This window comes from Bos mutus, chromosome 23 (genome assembly GCF_027580195.1).
Source record: "Bos mutus isolate GX-2022 chromosome 23, NWIPB_WYAK_1.1, whole genome shotgun sequence".
Lineage (NCBI taxonomy): Eukaryota > Metazoa > Chordata > Mammalia > Artiodactyla > Bovidae > Bos > Bos mutus.
Window position 1 is genome coordinate 18,989,296 of NC_091639.1, and position 25,461 is coordinate 19,014,756.

At 40.5% G+C, this 25,461-nt stretch overlaps 1 protein-coding gene and 1 non-coding gene across 2 annotated transcripts in view; both read right to left on the bottom strand.

The window, feature by feature from the left end:
- The window catches only part of RIPOR2 (RHO family interacting cell polarization regulator 2), a 211,677-nt gene that overhangs the window by 43,197 nt on the left and 143,019 nt on the right, over positions 1–25,461 (bottom strand). Inside the window, 5 exon segments of the mRNA XM_070360757.1 lie at positions 451–504; positions 1,897–1,920; positions 3,668–3,746; positions 4,452–4,607; positions 8,093–8,219. Of these exon segments, the coding sequence (XP_070216858.1) occupies positions 451–504; positions 1,897–1,920; positions 3,668–3,746; positions 4,452–4,607; positions 8,093–8,219 (440 nt within the window).
- On the bottom strand, positions 21,496–21,602 carry LOC138985154 (U6 spliceosomal RNA). Its single transcript, XR_011462410.1, has one exon. It is a non-coding gene; the product is annotated as a U6 spliceosomal RNA (small nuclear RNA).

A 25,461-nucleotide genomic window follows, 5' to 3' on the forward strand; every position in this document is an offset into this window, starting at 1 on the left:
TGTGGTTAAGTATTTTAAAGGCCTTGATAAAGAAGATTATGGGGGTTCCTTCTTTATCAAGGAAGGATACAGAACCGTTATATGTGGGACCAAGTGTAAAGTTAAGCAAGTGTGAAGATTTTTGTAGGATCAGTCTGGTGCAATCTTATCTCTGACCAGACCACACTGAAGCTGTATTCTACACTAGTCACTGGGCACACTGCACAGGAAACACTTACTAAATATCTGCTGAACTGAAGCAGAGTAAAAAATGTGCTAGTTCATCAGGCTCTCCATTCTTATTTTTTTCCTCCAACTGTACTGCCTGTTAGAGGATTTAACTGCTAATCAGGCTAGGAATCAATTGGATAAGAAATTCTCCATGGACTAGATGCTACGTTCAGGCCAAAGGTATACTGATTAGTGACCGAGAACTGAAAAACAGGCAAAGACAAGAGGAATGTCAATTACCTTACTGATGTGAAACTCCAGGCGTCTCATGTATCTTTCGATCGTTTTAATTTGCTGGAATTAAAAGAAGAAGTTTGAAACAGTACAGACATTTACAGTTTCACTGATTAGACACGTGTAGCTATTTATTAAAGATTTTAATTTTACAACTTCATTTATTTTTGGCTGTGCTGGGTCTTTGCTGCTGCCGGGACTTTCCCCTAGTTGCAGCAAGTGGGGGCTATTCTCTAGTCGCGGTGCACGGGCTTCTCCTTGCGGTGGCTTCTCGCTGCAGAGCATGGGCTCTAGGGTGCTCAGACTTCAGTAGTTGCAGTTCCCAGGCTTTAGACCACAAGCTCAATATCTGTGCTGCACAGGCTTAGTTGCTCCACCGCATGTGGGGTGTTTCTGGACCAGGGATCCCAGGGATGGAACTTGTGTCCCCCGCATTGGCAGGTGGATTCTTTATCACTGAGCCACCAGGGAAGTCCTGTGTGGCTATCTTTATTATCTCATACTCAAAAATGCCAGAAATTGTTAACTATTTCCCCTTTCTTCCTATCTCTGTTACTACTTTAAAAGATTCTCTAGTATCAACTTAGTATTTTTTAAAAATACTGAATACACACGCTGAAAGATGAACTTGAGCTAGCTTTTAGAATCCTTATGTTTAACATCAAGGGAGGCCAAAGAAATTGAATTTCCTGGATTTCTGGCAGGACAGTATCATATTGGAGTATACTTAAATTCCTTCATAATGACATTTTATCAGTTCAAAGATGAACTCACCCCCATTTTAATGTTTCTGAAACTAGGGTGCATTTTACAACTGCTGCAGTCTGTGCCTGCCTCAAGATAATCATAGTTAGTTATGTGTCACCTCTTCCATTTGAGTTATAAACATTAAATTTAATTACCCTTTAAAATATTTGCAAACAGATTATACTAGGATTCAGCATCAAAGGTCTCAAATATACAGAAAGGCATGGAAAGAGACAACATTGCATATAACTTTAAAAAATATGTACATATAAGAGTTTGTCACTAAATGTAAAGTACACTTTTTAAGTGAAAAGAAAGAAATGTGTCACAGTTTAACTGGAATCACTCTTTTTCTTAGTGGCACATAAGATAATGATGTATTTTCCAATCAAAGATTTCTTCCATTTGATGAAATATGATAGTTCCCGTTTAGAGAGAACACAGGTATGGACCTTTAAACACTTGGAAAATTCTTAAACTTAGTAGCACACTGAGAAACCCTGAAACCAGGTGGCATTTTTACAAAAGTGACCTTAAACACATTATTGAGTCTGTAGATCATAGTACTTACATCATTCTCATTAGATAAAAGCATGAACTCTTTCTCTAGGACCTTAGCTGGACCTAAGAGGAGATTGCTGACTTCTCAAGGATGAAGGGTTTCTTCCCCCCCAGCAATGCCCTGAACACAGAACAATAACTTACTTTGTCTAGGTCATACAGCACACCCTAAAATTAAAAAAAAAAAAAAAAAAAAAGTATCCGGGTTAAAACATAGTTCCCTCAAAACCGTTACTGACATGAATCGAAGGATTTTGTCTGCATTTCTGCATTATCAGTGAAATAATGATCAACCCCAAAATGTTCTGTTGGACTTTTTACATTTGCTTTAAAAGAGCAAAAATCTGGGTTATTTTAAATACCACTAAGAATATTTTTAAGAGCTAGTATTTATTTATACTCTGTGTCTCCAGCACCCTGCCCAGTCCTTGCTCCCCCTGGGAGCTGTAAAATGTTCACTTGCTTTGAGCTCTCCTCTCTTTTACATAGTGAGGGGCACAGAAATTCATCTTCACTTAAAAAAATTTTTTTAATGTTAACATGAAAAATAGCAGTGATATATGTGTTAAAAAAGACTTGCCTTCCTGTTTAAACACATAAAAATTGATATTTAAGAAGAGTCCTTGCGAGCGGTGACAGGCTTTCCACAAATTGTCTTTAAAGCATGTTTATTCCTGGGTCACCATATCACAGGAGCATCAGTACACTAAGCCCACAGCCCCCATCAGAAGGGTTTTTTGGAACACTTAGTCCTGCTGGAAGCGTCCATCCACACACCATTGTTCTCCAAAGAGGAACATTTGTTGCCGCTGAGGACTGTCAAGGACACTCAAAAGCTCTGAAGGCCACTCCACAGTGAGTTCCACATAAATGGGAGCACTTTATCCTTTAATATCATTAAAATATAAAACCTCAACTTTCTGTGAAGAATTTAACCCCTACCCAGCCTCTCTGTCCATGGATTTCTCCAGGCAACTCTCCAGGCAAGACTACTGGAGTGGGCTGCCATTTCCTTCTCCAAAGGATCTTCCCAACTCAGGGATCGAACCTGGGTCTCCTGCACTGCATGCAGATTCTTCACCAACTGAGCCACTAGGGAAGTCCCTAAGCCTGCATATTTCAGGCTTTTCAGGACAAAAATATACATTTTAGCACATCTTTTAAGAAAGATAACAGCTATTCATGTATATCTGAACCTTGTGTATGTAGACTTTTCCCGGGCTTTCTGATGCCTTGGAACATTAAGGCATATCATTTAGGACTTAACAGAATCATTTAAAATCATTAGAAACACCTCTTCAAGCAGAGAAGCCCTCACAGATTCAGAATAGAGGAAACTTGTAAGAATCTCCAACAATACCATGTGCAGTTGAAATGGCTCAAGGACTCCTCTGATTTCTCCTAACAATGGCCTCTTGAGCTTCCTTCCCCTTTCTGATATCACTCACCTATTACTTTTTAAAAACTGGAGATAAAAGTTCTGGGCTCCAAATTCCAACACTAAAAATATGGTGGTGGTGCTGTTCAGTGGCTGAGTTGTGTTCGACTCTTTGTGACCCCATGAACTGCAGCATGCCAGGCTTCCCTGTGCATCACTATCTCCCAAAGGAAAATCCCAACTTTTCAGTTCCTTATATTACTTGGGAGGAGGGGTATAGGGAATTTATTTTTAAGTTTTTTTTTTTCCTGATTACAAAGTTTGTCTGCATAAATATGCTTGGAAAATACTGGAACATATTAAGAATAAAGCATTAAAATACACATCTGGAAGCAGATGGTACTCTGCCTTTTGAATCTGCTTTTCTTGAAGCTTCTTCCTCATCCTATGCTCATCCAGTAAGATAAGTTACTTAGCAGCGCCTCCTCTCCCACCCCAAAACCCGACTGCGTTAACATCTTAATGATTAGTACCTACCAGGCGAGAGTTTCTTCTCATATCTTTTAACTGAGTTGTCAGCTTGTCCAGCTCTGTCTGGTGAACCTCCAGATACTCACTGTAAAGATAAGAGAGATGTGATCGTGAACTCCATGACTACTGAGTGGATCAGTGCTGATGATGACCTGAACAGGGGGATTGAGAGCCTGAACCTTACTCTGTGGAGTGCAGAGCTGGTGAAGGAAAGGCTCTGCATTTTTCCAAACTCTCCACATTTTGAAAGCTCTAGCAGTTGCCTCTGATATTATCCAGATGGTCTAAAAGGAGAACCCCATGAGGCTGGCAGTGCAGGAAAGCAAAACCAATGAAGAGGGAGGGGTACGTACTATGGAGTCAGTCTTGGGTCTGGGTTCATGGAATCCCAACGAAGTTCCACATGACATTGACTGTACGCATCTCACCACACACTAGGGAAGTTTTATTCTGGACAAACCATTGCTATAATATACTTGGGAAGGTTTTAGAACCCTTCTTCAGCAGTCTCTAGAACAGATATGCCTGTCTACCATTGTTGAAGTGAAATCCAAAGCAGAGTTAAATATAAATATATTACTTTTTCAGGTCTCTTTCAATGTTTGGCTATGATGGAAACCAGACAGAGTTCTTATCTTTCGGACTCATTTACTGTTTCCTCAATTATGGTGCAATCATGCTACAGAAATAGACATTCTAAAATTATCTTACAAGACTAGCTTTTCTGACCCTCCTGAGGATTTTAGAAAGGAAAAAGGTTTCAATGTATCATTAGGTTTGATGTTCTTACTCAAGTCCATTTTTTAAAGCCCTGTAGACCTCTTCCACCCTTTTAGGCTGAGGCTCTTTGGGAGGGCTGCTGTTTTTGTGTCCTAAATTGTGCATTTTCTTCAGTTTGGCCTGAGGCTTCTTGAGAGCGGAGGAATTTTCAATGAAGGAGTTACATCTATGGAAAGAGAAAAGAAAAGCTGAAATGGTTTGAGTCTCTGGCAGCCGAAGTGATCTGATCAAAGAAATGCCTTTTAATCATCTTGTGTCTGCATTAGTGTCTTTTGGGGTAAGTTAACATTCCCTTGCATATTAATAAATCTGAACCATCCTACATTTTGTTTTGTGGTATTAGATTTAACTGCTGAAATCTGGAAGTTTGGCTGGGCAGTGGCTACCCAGAGTCAAAGCCTGGCTGTAGATAATGTACACTCTAAATGAAAGCATGTCACATCACTGAATCCTCATGGGAAGCCAAGGACACACACTTCTAGGTAGAAATAATGAATAGGCAGAAGGATATAATCCAGCTAAAAACATATGTTCACTATGTGACATCAGGTGTAAGCATCTACTGAATTTGACTGGGGGGCGTCCCTGGTGGCTCATTGGTAAAGAGTCTCCCTGCCCTGTGGCGGATTCATTTTGATATTTGGCAAAACCAATTCAATATTGTAAAGTTTAAAAATAAAATAAAATTAAAAAGTTAAAAAAATAAATAAAATAAAATTGTATTATAGTTTAAAAAAAAAAAAAAAAAAAGAGTCTCCGTGCCAATGCAGGAGACATGGGTTCAACCCTGATCCAGGAAGATCCTGCATGCTGAGGAGCAGTTAAGCCCATACTCCATGCCCTAGAGCCCATGCTCCACAACCACAGAAGCCACTGCAATGAAAAGCCTGAGCACTGCAACTAAAGAACAGCCCCTGCTACTGCAACTAGAGAAAGCACACCAACAGAGTCAGCACAGCCAAACGTAAATAAAGAAATAAAAGTATAAAAAGAAGGCAAATTCGACTGAGATGTGAATGAATACACCTTAAATAAAGGGTCTGTACTGTAAGTCACTTCAGTTGTGTCCAACTCTGTGTGACCCCATAGACGGCAGCCCACTAGGCTCCTGCGTCCCTGGGATTCTCAAGGCAAGAACACTGGAGTGGGTTGCCATTTCTTTCTCCAACGCATGAAAGTGAAAAGTGAAAGTGAAGTTGCTCAGTCGTGTCCGACTCTTAGCGACCTCATGGACTGCAGCCCACCAGGCTCCTCCGTCCATGGGATTTTCCAGGCAAGTGTACTGGAGTGGGGTGCCATTGCCTTCTCCGAAATAAAGGGTCAGAGCATGACAAAGGGCTAATTCTGTAGGCAAGCACACCTTATTTTATTGCACTTCAAAGATACTGTGTTTTTTCACAAATTGAAGATGTGCAGCAGTCCTGCGTTGTTAGATGATGGTTAGCATTTTTTACCGATAAAGTATTTAATTACGGTATGTCCATTTTTTTTTTTTTTTTAAGACATAATGCTATTATACAGTTAATAGACTACAGTGTAGTATAGACGTAACCTTTACATGCACTGGAAAACCAAAAAATTTATGCGACCCGCTTTTTATGATATTTGCTTTACTGCAGTGGTCTGGAATCAAGCCTGCAGTATCTCTGAGGATAGATTTTTTTGTTAAGTTTTATTTATTATTTATTTATTGACTGCACTGTAAGGCTTGCAGGATCTTAGTTCCTTGATCCTCAAAATCTCTATTAGTGGCAGGGAGGCAGCCTACAGTGGTAAGATGGACACATGGTAACTTAACCCCAGGCTACTGATCTGATTAGGAAGCTAAGAGGCCAGACTACTCACTGACCCAGCTGTCAAGTGGAAAGCCATGACCTCTGAGTGCAGCAGGTGTGCACCTTCCAGGTTAATTCTGAGTTACCTTCCTCTGCCATCACTGTGTGTACCAAAGGGGACAATGTACTGCAAAACACACAAAGCCCCTAAGAATGCAAGACCGTGATCACGTCAGAAAACCTGAGGACCAACTGTATTCCATGTTACTTATTTCACTACCTGTCTTTTCTTTCTTGAGTTCACCTAGGTTCTGTTTTAGATGAGAGGAGATACTGGGGAAAGTGCAGAATAACTTTCTCAAGCCTGTGTCTGAATGACATCTGCTCCCCAGAGTCAGTCTGCAGAGGCAGTCTTTATCCACTGCATAACTTCATACCAAAAATAATCTCCCAATTACAAATACAATTCAGATCCCCAAATACAATGGAAATGTGCTTCAAAAAGGGGTATGGGGTGATTTCAAACTTTATTACAAAGCTACAGTAATCAAAACAGTCTGGCACGGGTCAGACTGTGACCAGTGAATAGAGATCAATGAATACAATGAATACAGTACAGATCAATGAACTGATCTGGAAATAGATCAATGAATAGAGAGCCCAGAAATAAACCCTCCCATATATGGTCAATTAATTTATGACAGAGGAGTCAAGAATACACAATGGGGGAAAGACAGTCTCTTTAATAAATGGTGCTGGAAAAACTGGCCAGCTACATGCAAAAGAATGAAACTGGACCCTCTCTTACACCATATAAAAAAGGTAACTCAAAATGGATTAAAGACTTGAATGTAAGACCTGAAACCATAAAACTCCTAAAATAAAACATAGGCAGTAAACTCCTTGACACAGGTCTTGGCTGTGACTTTTTGAATAAAACACCAAAAGCAAAAGCAACCAAAGCAAAAATATACAAGGAAGACTACATCAAACTAAAAAGTGAAAAGCTTCTACAAAGCAAAGGAAACCATCAACAAAAGGAATACTATTCACCCATAAACAACAATGAAATCTTGCCATTTGTGACAATATAGAAGGACCCTGAGGGCATCATACGTAAGGAAGTAAGTCAGATAAATGTACAATCTAAAAGAAAAAAAAGAAAAACCAAGTTCGGAGATATAGAGAACCAACTGGTGGCTGTCAGAGGCAGGGATTGAAGGCTAGGTAGGAGAAATGGGCCAAGGGGATCAAAAGGTGAAAAGAAAAAAAAGAACAATTTAAATTGGCAGGAAAAGACTACCATAGATGGTGCTGCAATGGGTATATAAAGAACCTTTACTATTCTGTAAGAAAATATGTAAATGTCCACCCTCAAAATAGGCAATGGATGTAAATGAACTGTTTGTTTCCAAGTAAAGACAAAAGACAAGTAAACTTATGAAAACACATTTAACCTCAATTAGGGATGATCTAAAAGACTGAGAAAGATTTTTAGAAAATGCTCAGTATCAGCAGATGTGTGGATAAAGGCAAATCTGTTGTTACTGGTTAGAGGATAAATGGGCTCAAACGTTTGGAGGCACTTTAGCAACAGGTATCAAAAGATCTGAAAAACATGGGGTGGGGGTGGAGTGGGGGTAGGGAGAGCTACGCACACGTATTGCTAGCTTGTCCTAAATCTTCAGCCATCTTCTTTGCAGGAGCAATTCTTAAATAATAGAAATGTGGGGAACATTACATCTTTTTCATGAAAGAGATTAAAACAGCACAGGTGTGTGTTTTGACCAGGCCACACGGATGCAGACTTTGTTCAGAGCATCAGGGTTCGCATCCCTCTCAAGCTGTGTCCCAGGAGAGACCCATCATGACTTGCCTGGATCGCCGCTCCTGAAGGCCACTGAACCCCGCAAAGGACTGGCTCCTGATGATCCCATTGGGCCCTCCAGGTGAGAAGGACTGGGATCCTACCAACATGATTTCTGGGAGTCTGGCTGGTAGTCCTGTAAGACAATGGAAAGATTAAGGCAAATAACAGGCAGGTTCAAAGAGAAAACATGCTAAGCCTGTCAATGATAATAGGAAGTGACATGGGATAAGGTGAGTCATGAGGCTGTTAGATGCTTCTAAGACTTCTTTCCTATGACATGTTCTTTTTAACCCAAAGGGTTCAGTTCTTAGGTAAAGAAACACACGAAGACATAAATAAATATAAATTAGACACCATTATCAGTTACTTTAGGGTTCCTTCAGGGATTATTTTTTTTAAACAAGGTTCAACCGTACCTTCCAAATCATGAAAACTCTGTAATGTTTCCCTCCATTTAGAACAGCAATAAAAACAGCAGAAGCACACAAATAGGCCAAGTCAAGTTTCAGACAGGCTCTGTGTCACATTCAAAGCACAGCTCAGTCTTAGGGTGGAATTCTACACTTGGAAGTCACAAGACAAAAAACACTAGGTTTCCTGAGAGATGAGCTTACTTAAACTTGTTCTCCCTTTTTCTACATTTAAGTATATTTTGAAAGATCAGATCATGTTGCTATTGTGGCAGTGAGAAAAAAAGACGCGCACAGGGAGTGCTCACAAGAGTAGTGATAATCTAGGTTATGATAAGAACCCGTGAGAAGAGGCAAGGAAGGGAAAGGGGAAAATATAGCAGAAAGCACACACCCCTATTTCAGTCACCAGCTCGCCTTTTGTAAAGACTTGGTACCGCTGACCAAGATGCGTTGTCAAAACACAACCTCAGGTGCTTCCCTGGTAGTCCAGTGGCTGACTCAGAGCTCCCATTGCAGGGGGCCCAGGTTCAATTCCTGGTCAGGGAACTAGATCCCACATGACGCAACTAAGAGTCTCAATGCCGTAGTTGAAGATCCCGCATTTCACAATGAAGATAAAAGATCCCATGTGCCCTAATTGAGACCCAGCGCAGCCAAATAAATAACAGAGAAATAAATATTTAATAAAAAACCAAAACTTAAGCTGCACAGAAGCCTAAGATTAGTTTCCCCAAAGGACTGCCCTAGAACAGTTAGGTAATTCTATTCCTTTTATATCAAGAAGAGTCAAAGCACATACCATTGTTTTAGCAGGTAACCTCAGTCCAGAGAGGGGGACGGGCCAGCAGGAGGAAGGAGACACAGCCACTGTCTGGGCTAAAGACTTCCAAAGTGGGCAGACACCAACAGCATCAATAGTTGCCCTTAAAAAACCCAGCAAACAAGCAAGCAAAGCTGAAAAACAGCAGCAGAACGCTCCTGTGGTCCATTATCACTGAGAGCGGCTCAGAGCTCCTGGAAGCAGCTCAGTCACAGGCGGAGGTCTGAATGAGTTGCTTCCCCAGAGAGAAAAGAACAAACAGTCCCTTCCCCATGAGGCTGCAGGCTCCTGAACCCCCTCCTCCCCAGCCACCGAGGAGAAAGCAGCTCTGGGTTGCATGCATTCTTGCATGCACACTGGCGCTGACTCATTTGGCAAGAGGCTTTGCAGTGAGCAACAGGTTGCTCTTTGATCTGGGTGGGACAGGCATCCCATCCATTCCAGCTAGGGATGGGGGCAGGGAGGCTGAAATTTGGGAGCATTCTCCAGAATTTTAAAAGCCATGATGATGTAGAAGTATGCACATTCAATAATAATATCTAATGCTTGAATGGCAGGACAAAATGTAGTGCAAATAGACTCTTTCTGATTGCCTCTCCCCACCCCCAACATTAAAAAATAACCATGATTTACACATAAATCCTTAATAAGGTCCTCCTAAGTGTTCTTTGTTGCTTACTAAGAAGTCTGTCCAATTTTCATTAAAAACACCTTCTTAGGTTCATAAAGCGGGCCTGTGCTACTTTGCATCACATGTAAACATAGCAAATATCAAGAAACTGTAATAAATATCAAGAAAAAGGTCCAGAAAATTTAATAAATATTAGGAAAACATGTTCTTTTTGTACTCAATAATTTTGTTATATAAAACATACCTTAAAGTCTCAATTTGGCAAATTTAGTCAGTTTCATATCTCATTTTGTCAATTATTGTTCAATAGGTCTGTTGCATCCTGGCAAGCTTTGGTCATGGGAAAAAGACTTAAAAGTGTGTGAAATATTTTAACTGTGTTATTGTTTTGACTTCCTAGAGATTACGTTTTTAAACAAAAAAGATGTTTTTCTATTACCCACTGGATCAGTAGTTGCACGGACTCCTAGGCATTCTGATATAACTGACATGGACCTGAGTATTGGGATTTTGAAAAGGACCGCAGGTGGTTCTGATGCTCAGCCCAGAAAAGAAAAAAAGGATGATGCTGAATTGGTTGAAATTTTCAAACCCAACCAAAACAATTTGTTACAATTTCTCAAATATCCAACTTTTAAAAAAGAGTCTTAAATAAGCCTCTCTTTGGAAAGTTTAAATGTTAAATGAATTAAACATTAGAGTTGGATAGTGAAATAATTTTACCCCTTCCCTTTTTTCAGTACCAGGTAAGAAAGCTGCTGCTTCTTTTAAAGAAAAGGATAGCTTTATTGCTTTGCCAGGCAAAGGGAGACACACCAGGCTTCTGCCTCAAAAAACTATGTGTCTCCAGGCACACTTCTTGAGAACAAAAATGTCTGTCTTGGATTCTGAGTTTGTAAATTGCTTCGGGATGTCCTCAGACACTTTTCATTACAGTTACTTGTTGAATGGATGCCCGCTGGGAACAGGAAGAGGGGTAGGCAGTTTTGTGAATGTTCTGTTTTGCCTATCTGGTCTGCGAAATGATCATTATCTATCAGAGAAGAATTTGGCTGATAGCTGGCTTAGGCTGAGATCCCTATCCTGCCATCAGCTCCCCTGGAGGCTGACTCACTGCCTAAGGAGAGTCATAAAATAAGTTTGAAGGCTTCTGCACAAAGTTAGGCTCTTGAGAAAAAGGAGTAGGTTGAGAAAGGGAAGAGCTGGAGGGATGATGGGTAAGGGTGCACAAAGCACCCCCCTGCCCATACCCCTAACCCTGAAGTGGGGGTGACTACTTGGCTACTAGTCTTCCAGCAGCCTCAGCCATTCCCCTGTGGCTAGGTACTCTGTAACTCTGCTATCATCTTTTTGATGACACCACTCCCACCTCCTGGAGCCTTAAGTCCTCAAGCTGCTCATTGGCTTCCTAGACTCTCACAGACCTGCTTTCTTCCAGCAAAACTATCCCTAAAGCTACGCGTACTCATTTGCAGGCTTTAAGGATTCGAAATTGGTTTCTTGTCATTTGCATTTTACTAGCGGATGCTTCTTTGAAGCAATGCTTTCCCCTAAAGAAAGGACTGATGTACTAATATCAATAGAATTGCATTATCACTGCTAATAGCGGTATAAAGTGATACCCAAAGCTTGGAAGACAACTGGTAGTATCTTCTATTTAATGTGTAAAACACATTTATCCTTCAATATGTCACATCTACTCTTTGCTATCTCCTGTGTAGAAATACTCAACTTCACAAAAAGTTATATACTGGGAAGTTAATGACAGTCAACTATGTAATAGGAGAAAAGTGGAAATGATATAAATATTAATCATTATAGGAATGATTAATACATTATGGCATAACCTGAGCAGTTATAACAATATGCCCACACAGAAAGACCCCCCTCCCTCAGGACAAATTGCAGAACAAGTTAGAGCATGATACCAGGAATGTTGAAAACAAAATATAAAATTATGTACATGAATTGAAAAGTTCTGAAAGTATACATAGACAGTCCATGGAGAGGTGGGATTGAGTGGCAGTCAGAAACATTTTAATTTTTCTATATTGCTTGAATTTTTGTGAAGGAAATGGATTTATGTATGATTGATATGGTGCAGAATACTTTTTTGAAACTGCAGACATTTGGCAACCCACTCCAGTGTTCTTGCCTGGAGAATCCCAGGGATGGGGAAGCCTGGTGGGCTGCCGTCTATGGGGTCGTACAGAGTTGGACACGACTGAAGCGACTTAGCAGCAGCAGAGTCGGGACTAGAGAGGAGAGAGATTTCACATACAAGAACATATAAGACAACTTTGATGGGTAACAGCTCTGTTTATACAGTTGTTTATATCTGTAAGTCCTGCAAAGGAGAAATATGATTTCTGAGAAATAAGGTATTAGGTTTCATAAATTCTGATTACACCCTAATAATTCAGATTCCTCAATAAAGTTCCCATGATGAGCTTTGAGTTACAGACCAACTTCTTTATTTTTATCTGAAGGACTTCTAGAGATGGGATTGGACTCCTGGTAGGAAGCACTATACCCAGTACATATTGCTGCTGCTGCTGCTGCTAAGTCACTTCAGTCATGTCCGACTCTGTGCGACCCCATAGACAGCAGCCCACCAGGCCCCGCCATCTCTGGGATTCTCCAGGCAAGAACACTGGAGTGGGTTCCCATTTCCTTCTCCAATGCATGAAAGTGAAAAGTGAAAGTGAAGTCACTCAGTTGTGTCCGACTCTTCACGACCCCATGGACTGCAGCCTACCAGGCTCCTCCATCCATGGGATTTTCCAGGCAAGAATACTGGAGTGGAGTGCCATTGCCTTCTCCGTACATATTGCTAAGACTTACCAAATACCATGCCTAATAAGCAAGAAATTCTATGTAAAATAACACTCTTCTTGGGCTGCTGCTACTTGAAACTTTCCAGCTTTCTAGCTCTAGAAACTAGACATGTTTCTAGTTCTCAAGTTACTGACTTCTCACCTGGCCTTTCTGAAAATGCCAGCAGAACTAACATTCATTTATGTGCATTAAATCCTAGAAAGGTCTCGAACCTTAGGCAAACAGTGAAGCTGCTATGGTTTGTTCCTTACTTTGCTTTGTCCCAGGCAGCCCAGGTTGTTACACCATGTGGCCACCCCTGCCCCACAATTCCCATAATCCCCGGGAAGCATCGACTCTTTCTGGAGGAATCCCAAGCACCTTGACTAAGAGTTGAATGAACCCTACCAATCTGAGCTGAGCCTCCTAGCACAGAAGCCAGAAAGCCACAATTGTCTCTCTTCTTTTCATACAGTGAAAACTGCTGCCTTCTCCTGGCTATGCAGTGCTAAGATCCAACTGAACACACAACAGAGTCTTTTGATATAAAATGAGTACAGGATTTCATGTGTTCTGATATGACACGGTGATACAAGTACACTGGGCCTTGGTGGGTGTGATGAGCCACCAGCTGACCTGAAGTTCCTAGTTTGTTTAAATTAGAAGGTAGCTTATCACATCACCAGGCAATTTGGGAAGAGCACTGAGTCTGGAGATGGCAGGGTCTGGGGAGGGTGGGTGTGAGGCAGATAAAAAAGATCAAGGGATCAAGAGGTTCCCCCTTCACCCCACTAGATTTCTTGCCTTGTTTGGACCAAAAATAAAAGGTCCAATACGAGCACAGTTCAGAGGGGGAACTAGCCAGTGCCCTGGAGAACTCAAAGATAACCTGATTCTTACGAATAAATGAATGAATGACAGAGGTCAACCTTGGAGAGTTGTTTGGAGGACGGGCAATGAAGGGCATCCATCACAGAGCAGGGCTCTGCAGCAGATCCTAACACGCAGCTCTTGACAGTGCTTCTGGTATAAACAGCAAAAATGCAAGAAAAATGCTTTGAAAGTTCAGTCCAGGTGACAGTTCCATTTCCCCTTACATTTTTATAAACTGGTATTCTGGTTTATACTTTCTTGTGAATTTGATTAGCCTGGGTTAGCAAGCTTCTCTCCCCAGGTGTGAACAATTCCTTTTGGGGACCCTCAAGGTTAGGTAAGACAGGGTGAGCTCCTTTCATCACCTCTCAGGCACGAATCTCCAAATGAATGAGTTCACAGTAGACATTTTAGAAGCATTGATTAATCATAATTGGACAAAGCAACCAGTCAACTAGAAGGAATGCTGCTGCTGCTGCTGCTGCTGCTAAGTCGCTTCAGTCGTGTCCAACTCTGTGCGACCCCGTAGATGGCAGCCCACCAGGCTCCTCCATCCCTGGGATTCTCCAGGCAAGAGTACTGGAGTGGGTTGCCATTTCCCTCTCCAAGAAGAAATGTTACTATTGATTAAAGTTAAGTATACTGAGACTCATGAAAGGAAATAGGAATCATTAGGTTATTTTTAGTTTTTCTAAGCATAAAAGCACTCTGCTGCATTAGGATAATACAGAGAAGTAAAAAGAAGTTAGGGCAGAGATGGGGAGTAAAGAACCATATAGTTTCTATCCACCCAAAGACAACTACCAGTAGAATTTTGGTGCATACAATTTTCTTCAACTCAATAATTTTGAGCATAGTGCATACTAAATTGTGTATGCTGCTTTTTCTATCATATTCTTTTTTTTAGAACTATGTTTTATGGTTTATAATTGGCTTTTCTTCAACTACCTTTAAGAAGGTACTTAGGAGCTTCCTTGTGGCTCAGACAGTAAAGAATCTGCCTACAGTGCAGGAGACCTAGGTTCAATCCCTAGGTTGGGAAGATCCCATGGAGAAGGAAATGACACCCATTCCAGTACTCTTGACTGGAGAATTCCATGGACAGAGGAGCCTGGTGGGCCATAATTCACAGGGTTGCAAAGAATTGGACATGACTGAGTGACTAACACACACTAGGTTGACCCACAATCCAGGTGCTCTTCTGGATGATAAAAGAGATCCATTCAGTCTGCATTATGCTTCTGCTGTTTAGTCGCTATGTTGTGTCCAACTCTTTGTGACTACATGGACTGTAGAATATCTAGCCAAGCTCCTCTGTCCATGGGATTTCCCAGGCAAGAATACTGGAGTGGGTTGTCATTTCCTTCTCCAGGAGATCTTCTCCACTGAGGGGTTGAACATGTGTCTCCTGCATTGGCAAGCAGATTCTTTACCACTGAGCCACCAAGGAAGACACAGTCTATATTATAGATGCCTTTTATTTTTGATTTTAAGATATGGTCAAAGGCAAAGTGTATCCTTGCAAGAATGATTTCCCTATGGGAAAGGAAGGAGCAGATTAGCATTTGTACATGTTGGAGTTGCAGGACATCAAGCATTATGAAATGTAAAAAACAGCCACACAACATCTGGACATCACTCTCTTCACCCTGGAAGAGTAAGGTTTTTATGGTCTGTTTCCCTTCTTTTTCATTTAGCTGAATTCTCCAATATACAACACAAACAGGTAATTCTGGAAGATCCCCACTATTGACAGAAAGTATAAGAGACATCTGTGATTTCAGAACAAAGTAATAATTTCTTAGTTCTCATTGAAGCATTTCTCATGGGGGGAGAATGTCAACTTAGAAATCAATAGTTGCATAGCTACAAAGCTATACCATCTCCACCATAGACTGAGACTAATCTTCTGTGATAAGGCAACAGCCAGCAGGTCAGCTGGTAGGTTGCTGGGATGACATGCAGGTATAAGTAGACAATTCTACAATTAACTTGAGCGTTGGCTTGGTGCCAGGGATGGGAACAGGCAAAGGATCATGAGACAACTTTGTATGGGTGTATGTGTGTGAAAGTGTTCAAAAAACTGCTGTGATGATTGCTGGACAACTGTATACATTTCCTGAAACTCAAACTATATACTTAAGATGAATTCAATTTATGGTACGTAATTTTACATCAATAAAGCTGTTGGAAAATCTCTATCAGTTTCCAGAAAAAGTCATCATTCCTTCTGCAAGAGGAAATGCCAAGGAATCAGGACCTGAAAAGGAAAAGCTCAATTAATAAGCAACCACCTGTGAGCTGAATATTTTCATGTTTTGATCCTTTTCCCTGTAGGCGCCACATAAGATGCAGCACATTGGCCCCACTGTGCTTTCTGACTCATTTTGTCATGCCCGGGTTGTGTTCCTCCACTCCCCGCTCCTAACAATGCCATCCTGTTTATGCTCCCCCACATATTGGTCAAGAGCAAAAGTATAATTCAGCTGTCTGAAAGAGGCATGTGGGCCAGATGTGAATAGCCTGCTATGCTAAATGATTATTTAAGATGAATCCTAAAAATAGATGTCCGTGTATTATATGGTTGCAAGGTACCTATTACAGAACAGTTGACTAATCTTAAAAAAAAAAAAGTGGATATATTTAAGTCATTGGCTTTTTTTTTGGTAGTGTTCTGTCTTAAAATAAATCAAGGCAAGGCTAATATTTGCTTCTCAGTTGTCAGCTTCTGTTTACTAAGCAAATGATAAATACATGCACGAGATATTACACTGATTAACTGAGACAAGTGATGTGAATGGATGAAGAAACTTATAGAACAACTTTGATGTCAACTTTGATCCCTTGGTTAAGGTGTTGGATGCCTGGAAAGTTTCTATTTTTGCCTTTGTAACTGGTAAGTGGTTGGTAAGGAGGTACTTTGAGGCTATGCAAATATCTTGTTTCTTTAACCTAGAAGTTTTAGCAACCATTGATGATTTTTGCCCAAATCAATTATCATTATGATGGTGGCAAAATGGTATGCTTTGAACTCAGTCATTGTTTTGTACATTTGTTTGAGCTTTCTTGAATCCTTTTATTTGTTTTTATTCGCTGTCAGGTCTGTTGGGATGGACTCATGGATTCTTATTTTATTCAATGGGTTTGATCCATTACTACTATTTGATGCAAAAGTCAACTGTTTCCTGAAGCATTTTCTGAGCAAATCAACCAGCTCAACCAGAGGAATCTTGCCATGTGAACCACAAAATTTCCAGTATTTTTGGTTGCACTTCTATCTTATCTATTTATTTATTGTTTTCAAAGTTTGGTGTTTATTTAACTGTTTATTTAACTGTTTATTTTTCAATTTTTATTGGAGTGTAGTTGAATTGATTTATAGTTGATTTACAATGTTGTAATTTCAGGTATGTAGCAAAGTGATTCAATTATACATATATACATATACATATATACGTAATATATCCACTCTTTTTTAGATTCTATTCCCATGTAGGTCATTTCAAAGTATTGAGTTCAGTTTTCTGTGCTATACAGTAAGTTCTTATTAGTTATCTATTTTATATATCAGTTCAGTTCAGTCGCTCAGTTGTGTCCGACTCTTTGTGATCCCATGGACCACAGCACACCAGGCCTCTCTGTCCATCACCAACTCTTGGAGTTTACCCAAACTCATGTTCATTGAGTTGGTGATGCCATCCAACCATCTCATCCTCTGTTGTCCCCTTCTCCTCCTGCCTTCAATCTTTCCCAGCATCAAGGTCTTTTCAAATGAGTCAGCTCTTCACATCAGGTGGCCAAAGTATTGGAGTTTCAGCTTCAACATCAGTCCTTCCAAAGAACACTCAGGACTGATCTCCTTTAGGATGGACTGGTTGGATCTCCTTGCAGTCCAAAGGACTCTCAAGAGTCTTCTCCAACACCACAGTTCAAAAGCATCAATTCTTCGGCGCTCAGCTTTCTTTATAGTCCAACTCTTACATCCATACATCATGACTACTGAAAAAACCATAGCCTTGAATAGATGGACCTTTGTTGGCAAAGTAATGAATGTCTCTGCTTTTTAATATGCTGTCTAGGTTGGTCGTTACTTTTATGTCTAGCTTCTAGGCTGGTCATAATTTTATATACAGTACTGTGTATATGTCAATTCTAATCTCCCAATTTATCCCTCCCCCTCTTTCCCCCTTGGTAATCATAAGTTTGTTTTGTACATCAGTGACTCTATTTCTGACAAAACTTCCAATTATTGATGGGAATTAACATACTCAGGGACTCGGTGTTTTACAATTATTTCTCTGAATGTTTCATCTCCTTTAACAAGCTACAAACTTCTTGAGCATAGGTACCATCTATCTGTACCAACTTCTTTGACGCTCAGGGTAGGATAGAAAAGCATTGTCTCTGGAGCCAGGTAACCCAGGGTTCACTCAAGTTCTCTCTGAGCTCCAATTTTTCTTGTCAATAAAATGAGGATAATAAGACCTAAGTTACCAAAGCTGTTGCAAGGAGAAAATGAGATAACATATGTAAAAATCTTAGTGTGGAATAATGGTTTATTTTCTACTATCAATGTCTAGAATGAGCCCTTAGAAGGTATATCTGACTTTTATCCATCAAATAGAATGCACTAATTATAATACCATACATACTTTTTAGGTAAAGAGATAGTGTTAGTCGCTTGGTTGTGTCCAACTCTTTGCAACCCCATGGACTGTTGCCTGCCAGGCTCCTCTGCCCATGAAATTCTCCAGGCAAGAATACTGGAGTGGGTTGCCATTCCCTTCTCCAGGGGATCTTTCTGACTCAGGGATTGAACCTGGGTCTCCTGCACTGCAGGCGGTTTCTTTACTGACTGAGCCACCAGGGAAACTGAAAGAGATATATAGAAATAAAGTAATTTGATATTACTGCTCCTCTCTTTCTTTCTCTTTTATTCCCCCCTCAAACCAATGAGAGCAGAGCACCGTGAAGCTATTTTCAGCATCATGCAGAACCATCTGAAGAGTAAAGAAGAAATGTTAATTGCATGTCTACTCATTGGAACAGTCAGTTGTAAGAACTTCTATATAATTGACACCATTTCAGCCTGAGGAAAATGAAAACCCCTCTTCTTCCATTCTAGTGGATTAAATAAATGCAGAGAGAAGCAGCTGGCCTCACGATAATTAGAAGAGAAATGATTCAGGACCTAAAACTTGCTTAAATGTCAAGGGGGGTTGAATGGATTTTGACTAATGTTGTCATAACTCATTTTAAAATGCAAAGTCTAAAACACTCAGAGACCCTCATTTGGTGCAAAGTAGACATCAAAACAGGACCAAGTGTTTCCTGGTTCAAAGGAAAAAACATTTTGTGCTTAAATGAAGCTTGAAGCTATCAGCAATAATAAGTCAATTTACTAATTAAAAAAAAAACACACACACAAAACAGTAAAAACCGTGCACATCAAAAGGGGAAATTTCTTGGAAACACTGTCCTCATAGACAGCTTGGCTGATCCTGCTGAGAAAAAAATCCACCCACCACAAACCCTCATTATTTGATCATCAGATTCAAAAACAACGCTCCAGTATGAAGGAAATGGCCCCGTGCCTGGTGTTATCAGCTCCTCTAGGCTTTTCTTGCATGTAGCCTGTTTACCCCTAGAGCTTGGCAACTCATTTCTAGCTAATGGTGACTGTTGCTTCTTTACTTCAAAATACACCAAAATGGTACTAATATCTTTCACTGTTATTTGACTTTACTAAAATTAAGTAAAGTCATTTTTTACAGTTTTTTTTTAATTGGCTTTAATTTTTAAAGCAGTTTTAGGCTCAGAGCAAAATTGAGCAGAAGGTACAGAAATTTCCTATATACTCCCTGCCCCTATGTATGCACAGTCTCCCCTACTCTCAACCTCCACCAGAGTGGTACATTTGCTACAGTCAATGAACCTACATTGTCACATCGCCCTCATCCAAAGTCTGTAATTTTCATTAGGATTCACTCTTGGTCTTATACAGCCTGTGAGTTTGGGAACATGTGTAATGACTTGTCCACCACTAGAGCATAGGGAAGCAAAATTTCCCACCTCTGAATGTGTCTACTTTGCATGCGGATTGATTTAAGCTGATTATCTTAAGAAACGGAAGACTCAAGAAGTTTGAAATTACAATTTTTTTGTACTTTATTTTTTAGTTTGAAATTACAATTTTTTGTACTTTATTTTACTTTTTATTTATTATTTATTTTTTGGCATGCAGAACTTCCTTGACCAGGGATTGAATCTGTACCCCCTGCAGAGGAAGCTTGGAGTCTTAGTCACTGAACCACCAGAGAAACCTCTAAATCACCATTTTTTGGTAAGCTCATAGTTTTTATTATTTTCACTAGAATGGAGCTACATCTTTGGCCATCTTAAAGAGAAAAAGCCCTTTGGTTCTAGAAGAATGTCCCCAACAGTGTGCTGGGAAGCATCAGCATGCACCATGCACGGTTCCTTTGCCTAGCATGTGTGTCCAAAATGCATTCATTCATGGGCATGAGAGTCAGGTAGAATATGGAACTGAACCTTATAATTAAGCTACATGATATAGCTCATCTCAGAGAAAGGAGATGAATTATCTTTAAGCTTTTTAGATATGGCCTACACAATCAAACAAATAGATTTTTCTTATCAATTAATTTATTTCTGGCCATCAGAGCAATTAAGTGGAATTATTGGAGGGTTGACTGACAATTTTATGCAATAGCATGCATGCTTAGTTGCTAAGTAGTGTCTGACTCTGTGATCCCATGGATTGCAGCACACCAGACTCCTCCGTCCAAGGTTTCTTGCAGACAAGAATACTGGAGTTGGTTGCTATTTCCTCCTCCAGGGGATCTTCCCGACACAGGGATTGAAGCTGTGTCTCCTGCACTGGCAGGTTGATTCTTTACCACTGAACCACCTTACAGCTAAAGACCTCAACTCAATTATGGTAATGCCATAGGATCACAGCTTTCGTTTGCACTAGGAGGTGACAGTTAAGCCTTGCTTAGGTGAAGCAATGGACTCAAAGCTAAGGCAGTCTTTTCAAACTCAAGTTACATTCGTCATTTTATTTCTGTTGTTATGACAACACTTTTAAAAGCAGTACTTCAAATGCTTAGCATTCAGGCATCTTATTATAGACTTGAATATAATACACGAGGGTATGAAGCGCAGCTCGTAGGGGTTTTGAAGGAGCTGAGATGCACAGTTAGAACACCTGGACACCTTCTCAGCTTTGGCCCCTGAAGCTCCTTCACTTGGCTTTTTTATGTAAAAAAATAGTGAGGGCTCATCCAGAGGAGGGAAGATGAAAGAATTTACGTGGGAAGATATGCATTATTATTCACAGTCTCTATTCTGATACTCTTGATTACAGCCTGCGTCATGCATTTTTTAGAAGTCTGTAAGTGATGGTGTGTTCTGATCAACTTCAAGAGCTTATTGTTAGCTATTGGAGTGATTCGTTTACATAACTATAACTCTATAGAAAAAGTTCTCATAACAGACTTATTATGAAAATTAATAATCTATAAAGGGAGAGTGGCGTTTAGCATGAAACAGGAAGCAATGACCTTTCTGTAACAGGAAGCAATGACCTGTTGTGTCTGCACTCCAGTCTGGTAAAAGCAGAGAAATGTTTGTTAAACCTTATGTTTTAATTTTTTAAATTGACGCACAGGTGATTTACAATATTGTGTTAGTTTCAGATGTACACCAAAGTGATTCAGTTATATTCTTTTTTTCAGATTGTTATCCATTATAGGTTATTACAGGATAAGTGAAAACAGTCCCCTGTGTTGTACAGCAAGTCCTTATTGCTTATCTAATTTACATGTAATAGAAAAGCACAGAATGCTTCACAATGTTGCACGTGATCCTTGCACAGAGGCCGTGCTAATCTTCTCACTCTTGTTCCAATTTTAGTATATGTGCTGCTGAAGTGAGCACCATTTTTTTTAAAGCAACATACAAAGAAAAAGATGTTTTTACCAAGGAAATGAGCCAGTTGAATATTAGCACTTTCCGATTATTATGTGTTGGGTTGGCAAAAAAGTTGTTCCCTAAGATCTTATGGAAAAACTTGAAGAAATTTTTTGGCCAACCCGATATTAATAGGGAGAATTTTGTGTCTTCTGTTAATTCTCCCTGCCTTGGAGTAAATTTTTTCTGATAATGTGACCTTGGTCTCCCTAAACCTGTGGCGTTCTGTCTGAAGTCATGTGAATTATTACTGAACAAAGCAGAGGTGAAAAAAGGAGGATGCAAATGAGAACATTTCAGAAGAAACCAGTGTCAGAGAGTTACTCTGTGGTTCAACTAGAATAAGGCTGTGTCTGAAAGTGCCATCACATGCCAGCAGTTTCAAAGCTGCGTGGTTTCCCAGAGGCCCGCACACATGTTCTCTGCATGGTAATTTTAGCAAATTAAACCGCTATAAAGGGAGTAGTGGGTTCATTACTGATCCTTGCTCCTGCATACCAAGAAGGTGGTCATATGAACAACATCTGCTGGGTTATTTTTGGTTGCCAAAACCAAATAATTTATAACCAGAATGCAAAGCAGTTAGGTATAGCTATGTGCAAATGCCTAGATTATCAACAAAGCAGAATTATGTTCCTTTTTATGATACATAAGAGGGTAAAATAATTTCTTACTGTTCTTTGCTCCAACCAGAGGATTTGAAGCTGTAAAAACAGGAATGAAGCAAAAAGTCCATTTAATCCTTAAAGTACAATTTAGTTGCAAAGAAAGAACAAATGCTTATGGATCCCACACTGGACCCATCAACATATGGCAGACTCCCAACAGCAAAGACAAAAGAATACATTACAGGCCTATTTGTACACATGTGAAATGCCATATTACTTGGATTCTGAACCCAAAGGCACTGTCAGGATACTTCCCCTCACAGAGGTTCACATAACTCCAAAAAATCACACGATGCTCCCAGTCAGCTAGCAAATTAATCTCCACTCTTAGCTGTCTGTAATTCTTTGCCCATTCATGTCCTTAGCCAATCCACCTAGAGGGGAGTCAGATTCCTTTTTCAAAAGCAGGAAAAAGAGGAGCTGGAAGACTTTCCCCAAGACAACCTGTCTCCCCCACCACACCATTCCATCACCTGACTCACCAGTTCCATCACCTGATTCACCAGTTTCAACCCTATTCTAGGCCCTTCCCTCTGAATTTACTCCATCCTCTGGTCACATTAAAGTTGTTCCAAGGGCTATTTTTTATTTTCTGGGACTCAAATCTCATTATGAAATGCTTGGTCTTCTCTTGGCTCTGGGTTTTAAATTTTGTCTCTAGTTCACTAGCAAGAAAATGGTTTTCATTCATTTTCTTGGGTCCTACCCACTGTCTCCATGCACCCTGTCCCTCTGGCCAGTCTGGGAGAAATAAAGTAGGTTAAGATCTTCACAGGGCTTCAGACTCCCTGCTGAGCAAATCATTTATTCATGGGGAAAAAGGAGGAGAAAGGACAAGACTCAAGAGATATACTGTTGGGAGTCTGCCATATGTTGATGGGTCCAGTGTGGGGTCCATAAGCATTTGTTCTTTCTTTGCAACCAAATGTTACTTTAAGCATTAAAGTGACTTTTTGGTTGAGTATCTTGTCCTTCTCCTCCTTATACATCTAGATGCAATGTGTAGACCTTGTCTTGATTGTCATGACAAACCTACTGAAAAAAGTCATTTTTGAGATACTTGGGACATTTTAACATGGATTAGACTTCAGATCATACTAAGGAAATATTGTTCATTTTGTTAGGTGTGAAATGGAATTAGGATCATGCAGAAATATGTCTATACTTTTGAGATGCCCACGGAAGTCTGTATGAGTGAAATGACATATGGTTTAGATTTGCTTTAAGATGTTTTAACAACAATAACAAGAGGGATAGATGAAGCAAGTGTGGAAAATTCTTGACAATCATTGCACTGGGTGATGGGTTTTCAGGAATATGTTATTCCATTTGCTTTATTTATGTGCACATTTGAACATTTTAATGTGTCTACTGTTCCAGCGCTGATACAGGAAAGCAATCCTGAATAGTGAATGGGTGTCACGGCCCACATCTAGCATGAAGCAGTCAAGTATCGTGTCAGAAACTACTTCTTAGCCTTTAGCCCCTTTATGGAACACTTCAGAACACAGGGAATGTAGGAATGGGGGATGTAGCATGAATGCAATACATGATGATCTCTGTCCTCCTTGAATCTCAGGGCAGATAAAGAGGAAGTCAGAGAGAAGGGAAATTTGTCTATTTTCTCTAGAAGGAGAAGGAGATTTGGTTTAGCATGTTTGCTTGGTGGGTCGACCCAATCCCACTTCAAAGCAAACAAGAAGCCTATAATTTGACCACACTGGAGGTCAAATTAACTGGCTTTAATAAGTTCCAGACCCACCTAACTTTCCACTCCTCCCGGCCCAACATCTGTGTAAACACAGAAACCCCAAACTGGGACCACCTCTCTTGGCCATGGAGCAGGTCAACAGGGAACAGAGCTGTGGGGTCACGGGGGCCTCAGATTTCGCCTCTGTCCTCTGCCTGGTCGGGATAAGCGTGTGGGAATAGTCCAAGGCTTTCACCATGGACAGGGCCACAGGGGGTCTCAGGTGTCAGGACTTGAGGAACAAGTGCAGGCTCTGAGCAAACTGGCAGCGCTGAGCCTGGGAGCATTCGTCATGCAAAATTGAAAAGATGAAATAATCTCTGTATAGGGAAGTTCAGTTTTCCAGTCAATTGACAGAGGCCTTCTCCACCATAGAGGCAGATATAGTAGCTCAGATGGTAAAGAATCTGCCTGCAATGCAGGAGACCCAGGTTTGATCCCTGGATAAGGAAGATCCCCAGGAGAAGGGAGTGGCAAACAACTCCAGTATTCATGCCTAGAGGATTCCACTGACAGAGGAGCCTGGTTGGCTACAGTCCATGGGTCACAAAGAGTCGGACATGCTAAGCGACTCACACTTTCACTTTCTCCACCATATAGGGCTTCTAAAGAATTTAGTACTGATGCCAAAGTTAAAAGAACTTAGAACAGGTGACCCTTTGGGGAATAAAAATAAAGAGAATGGTGCATCTTTTGGTGGCCACACAGCTATCTGAATCTCTACTATCATCTAGTGAGGAGATTCATAATAACATTTCAAATCCGCAGATTGGTCCTTTCCAAATGCTCTGACATCTATACTCTGACAACAGCCATGTAAATAAGGTAGGGCAACTGTCATGATTCCCACTGCATAGGTAAGGAGACTCATCTGTAGACAACTGTACTAACAAGACTGTTGGCAGAACTGGATCTAGAATCAGAGTTTCTACCCATCTCTACTTTCCTTTAGCTGAGAAAGCAGAATTTCTCCTCCAGTTTTCTTTGCCTTCTTATTCTTTAAATTTGGCCATGACATGAGGCTTGCAGGATTTTAGTTCCCCAGCCCTCAGCAATGAAAGCTTGGAGTCCTAACCACCAGACCACCAGGGAATTCCCTTTTTTGCCTGTTTCTTAATATGACTTTCCATCAACTTGGAGAGAAGGGTCACCAGTACTCAGAACACCCTGTGACCTCACAGACATCATTAACTAGCACTGATGATCAGGTGCTCAGAGGGTTCGAGAACAATTGACCTTTGTTTCACTGTTACTCTTATCTTTTATTTTCTTATTCCATAACCATTCCCCATGAGCTTCTTAGGTGGCTCAGTGGGTAAAGAACCTACCTGCCAATGCAGGAGATGCAGGATACTGAGGTGCAGTCCCTGGATTGGGAGGATCTCCTGGAGGAGGGCATGGCAACCCA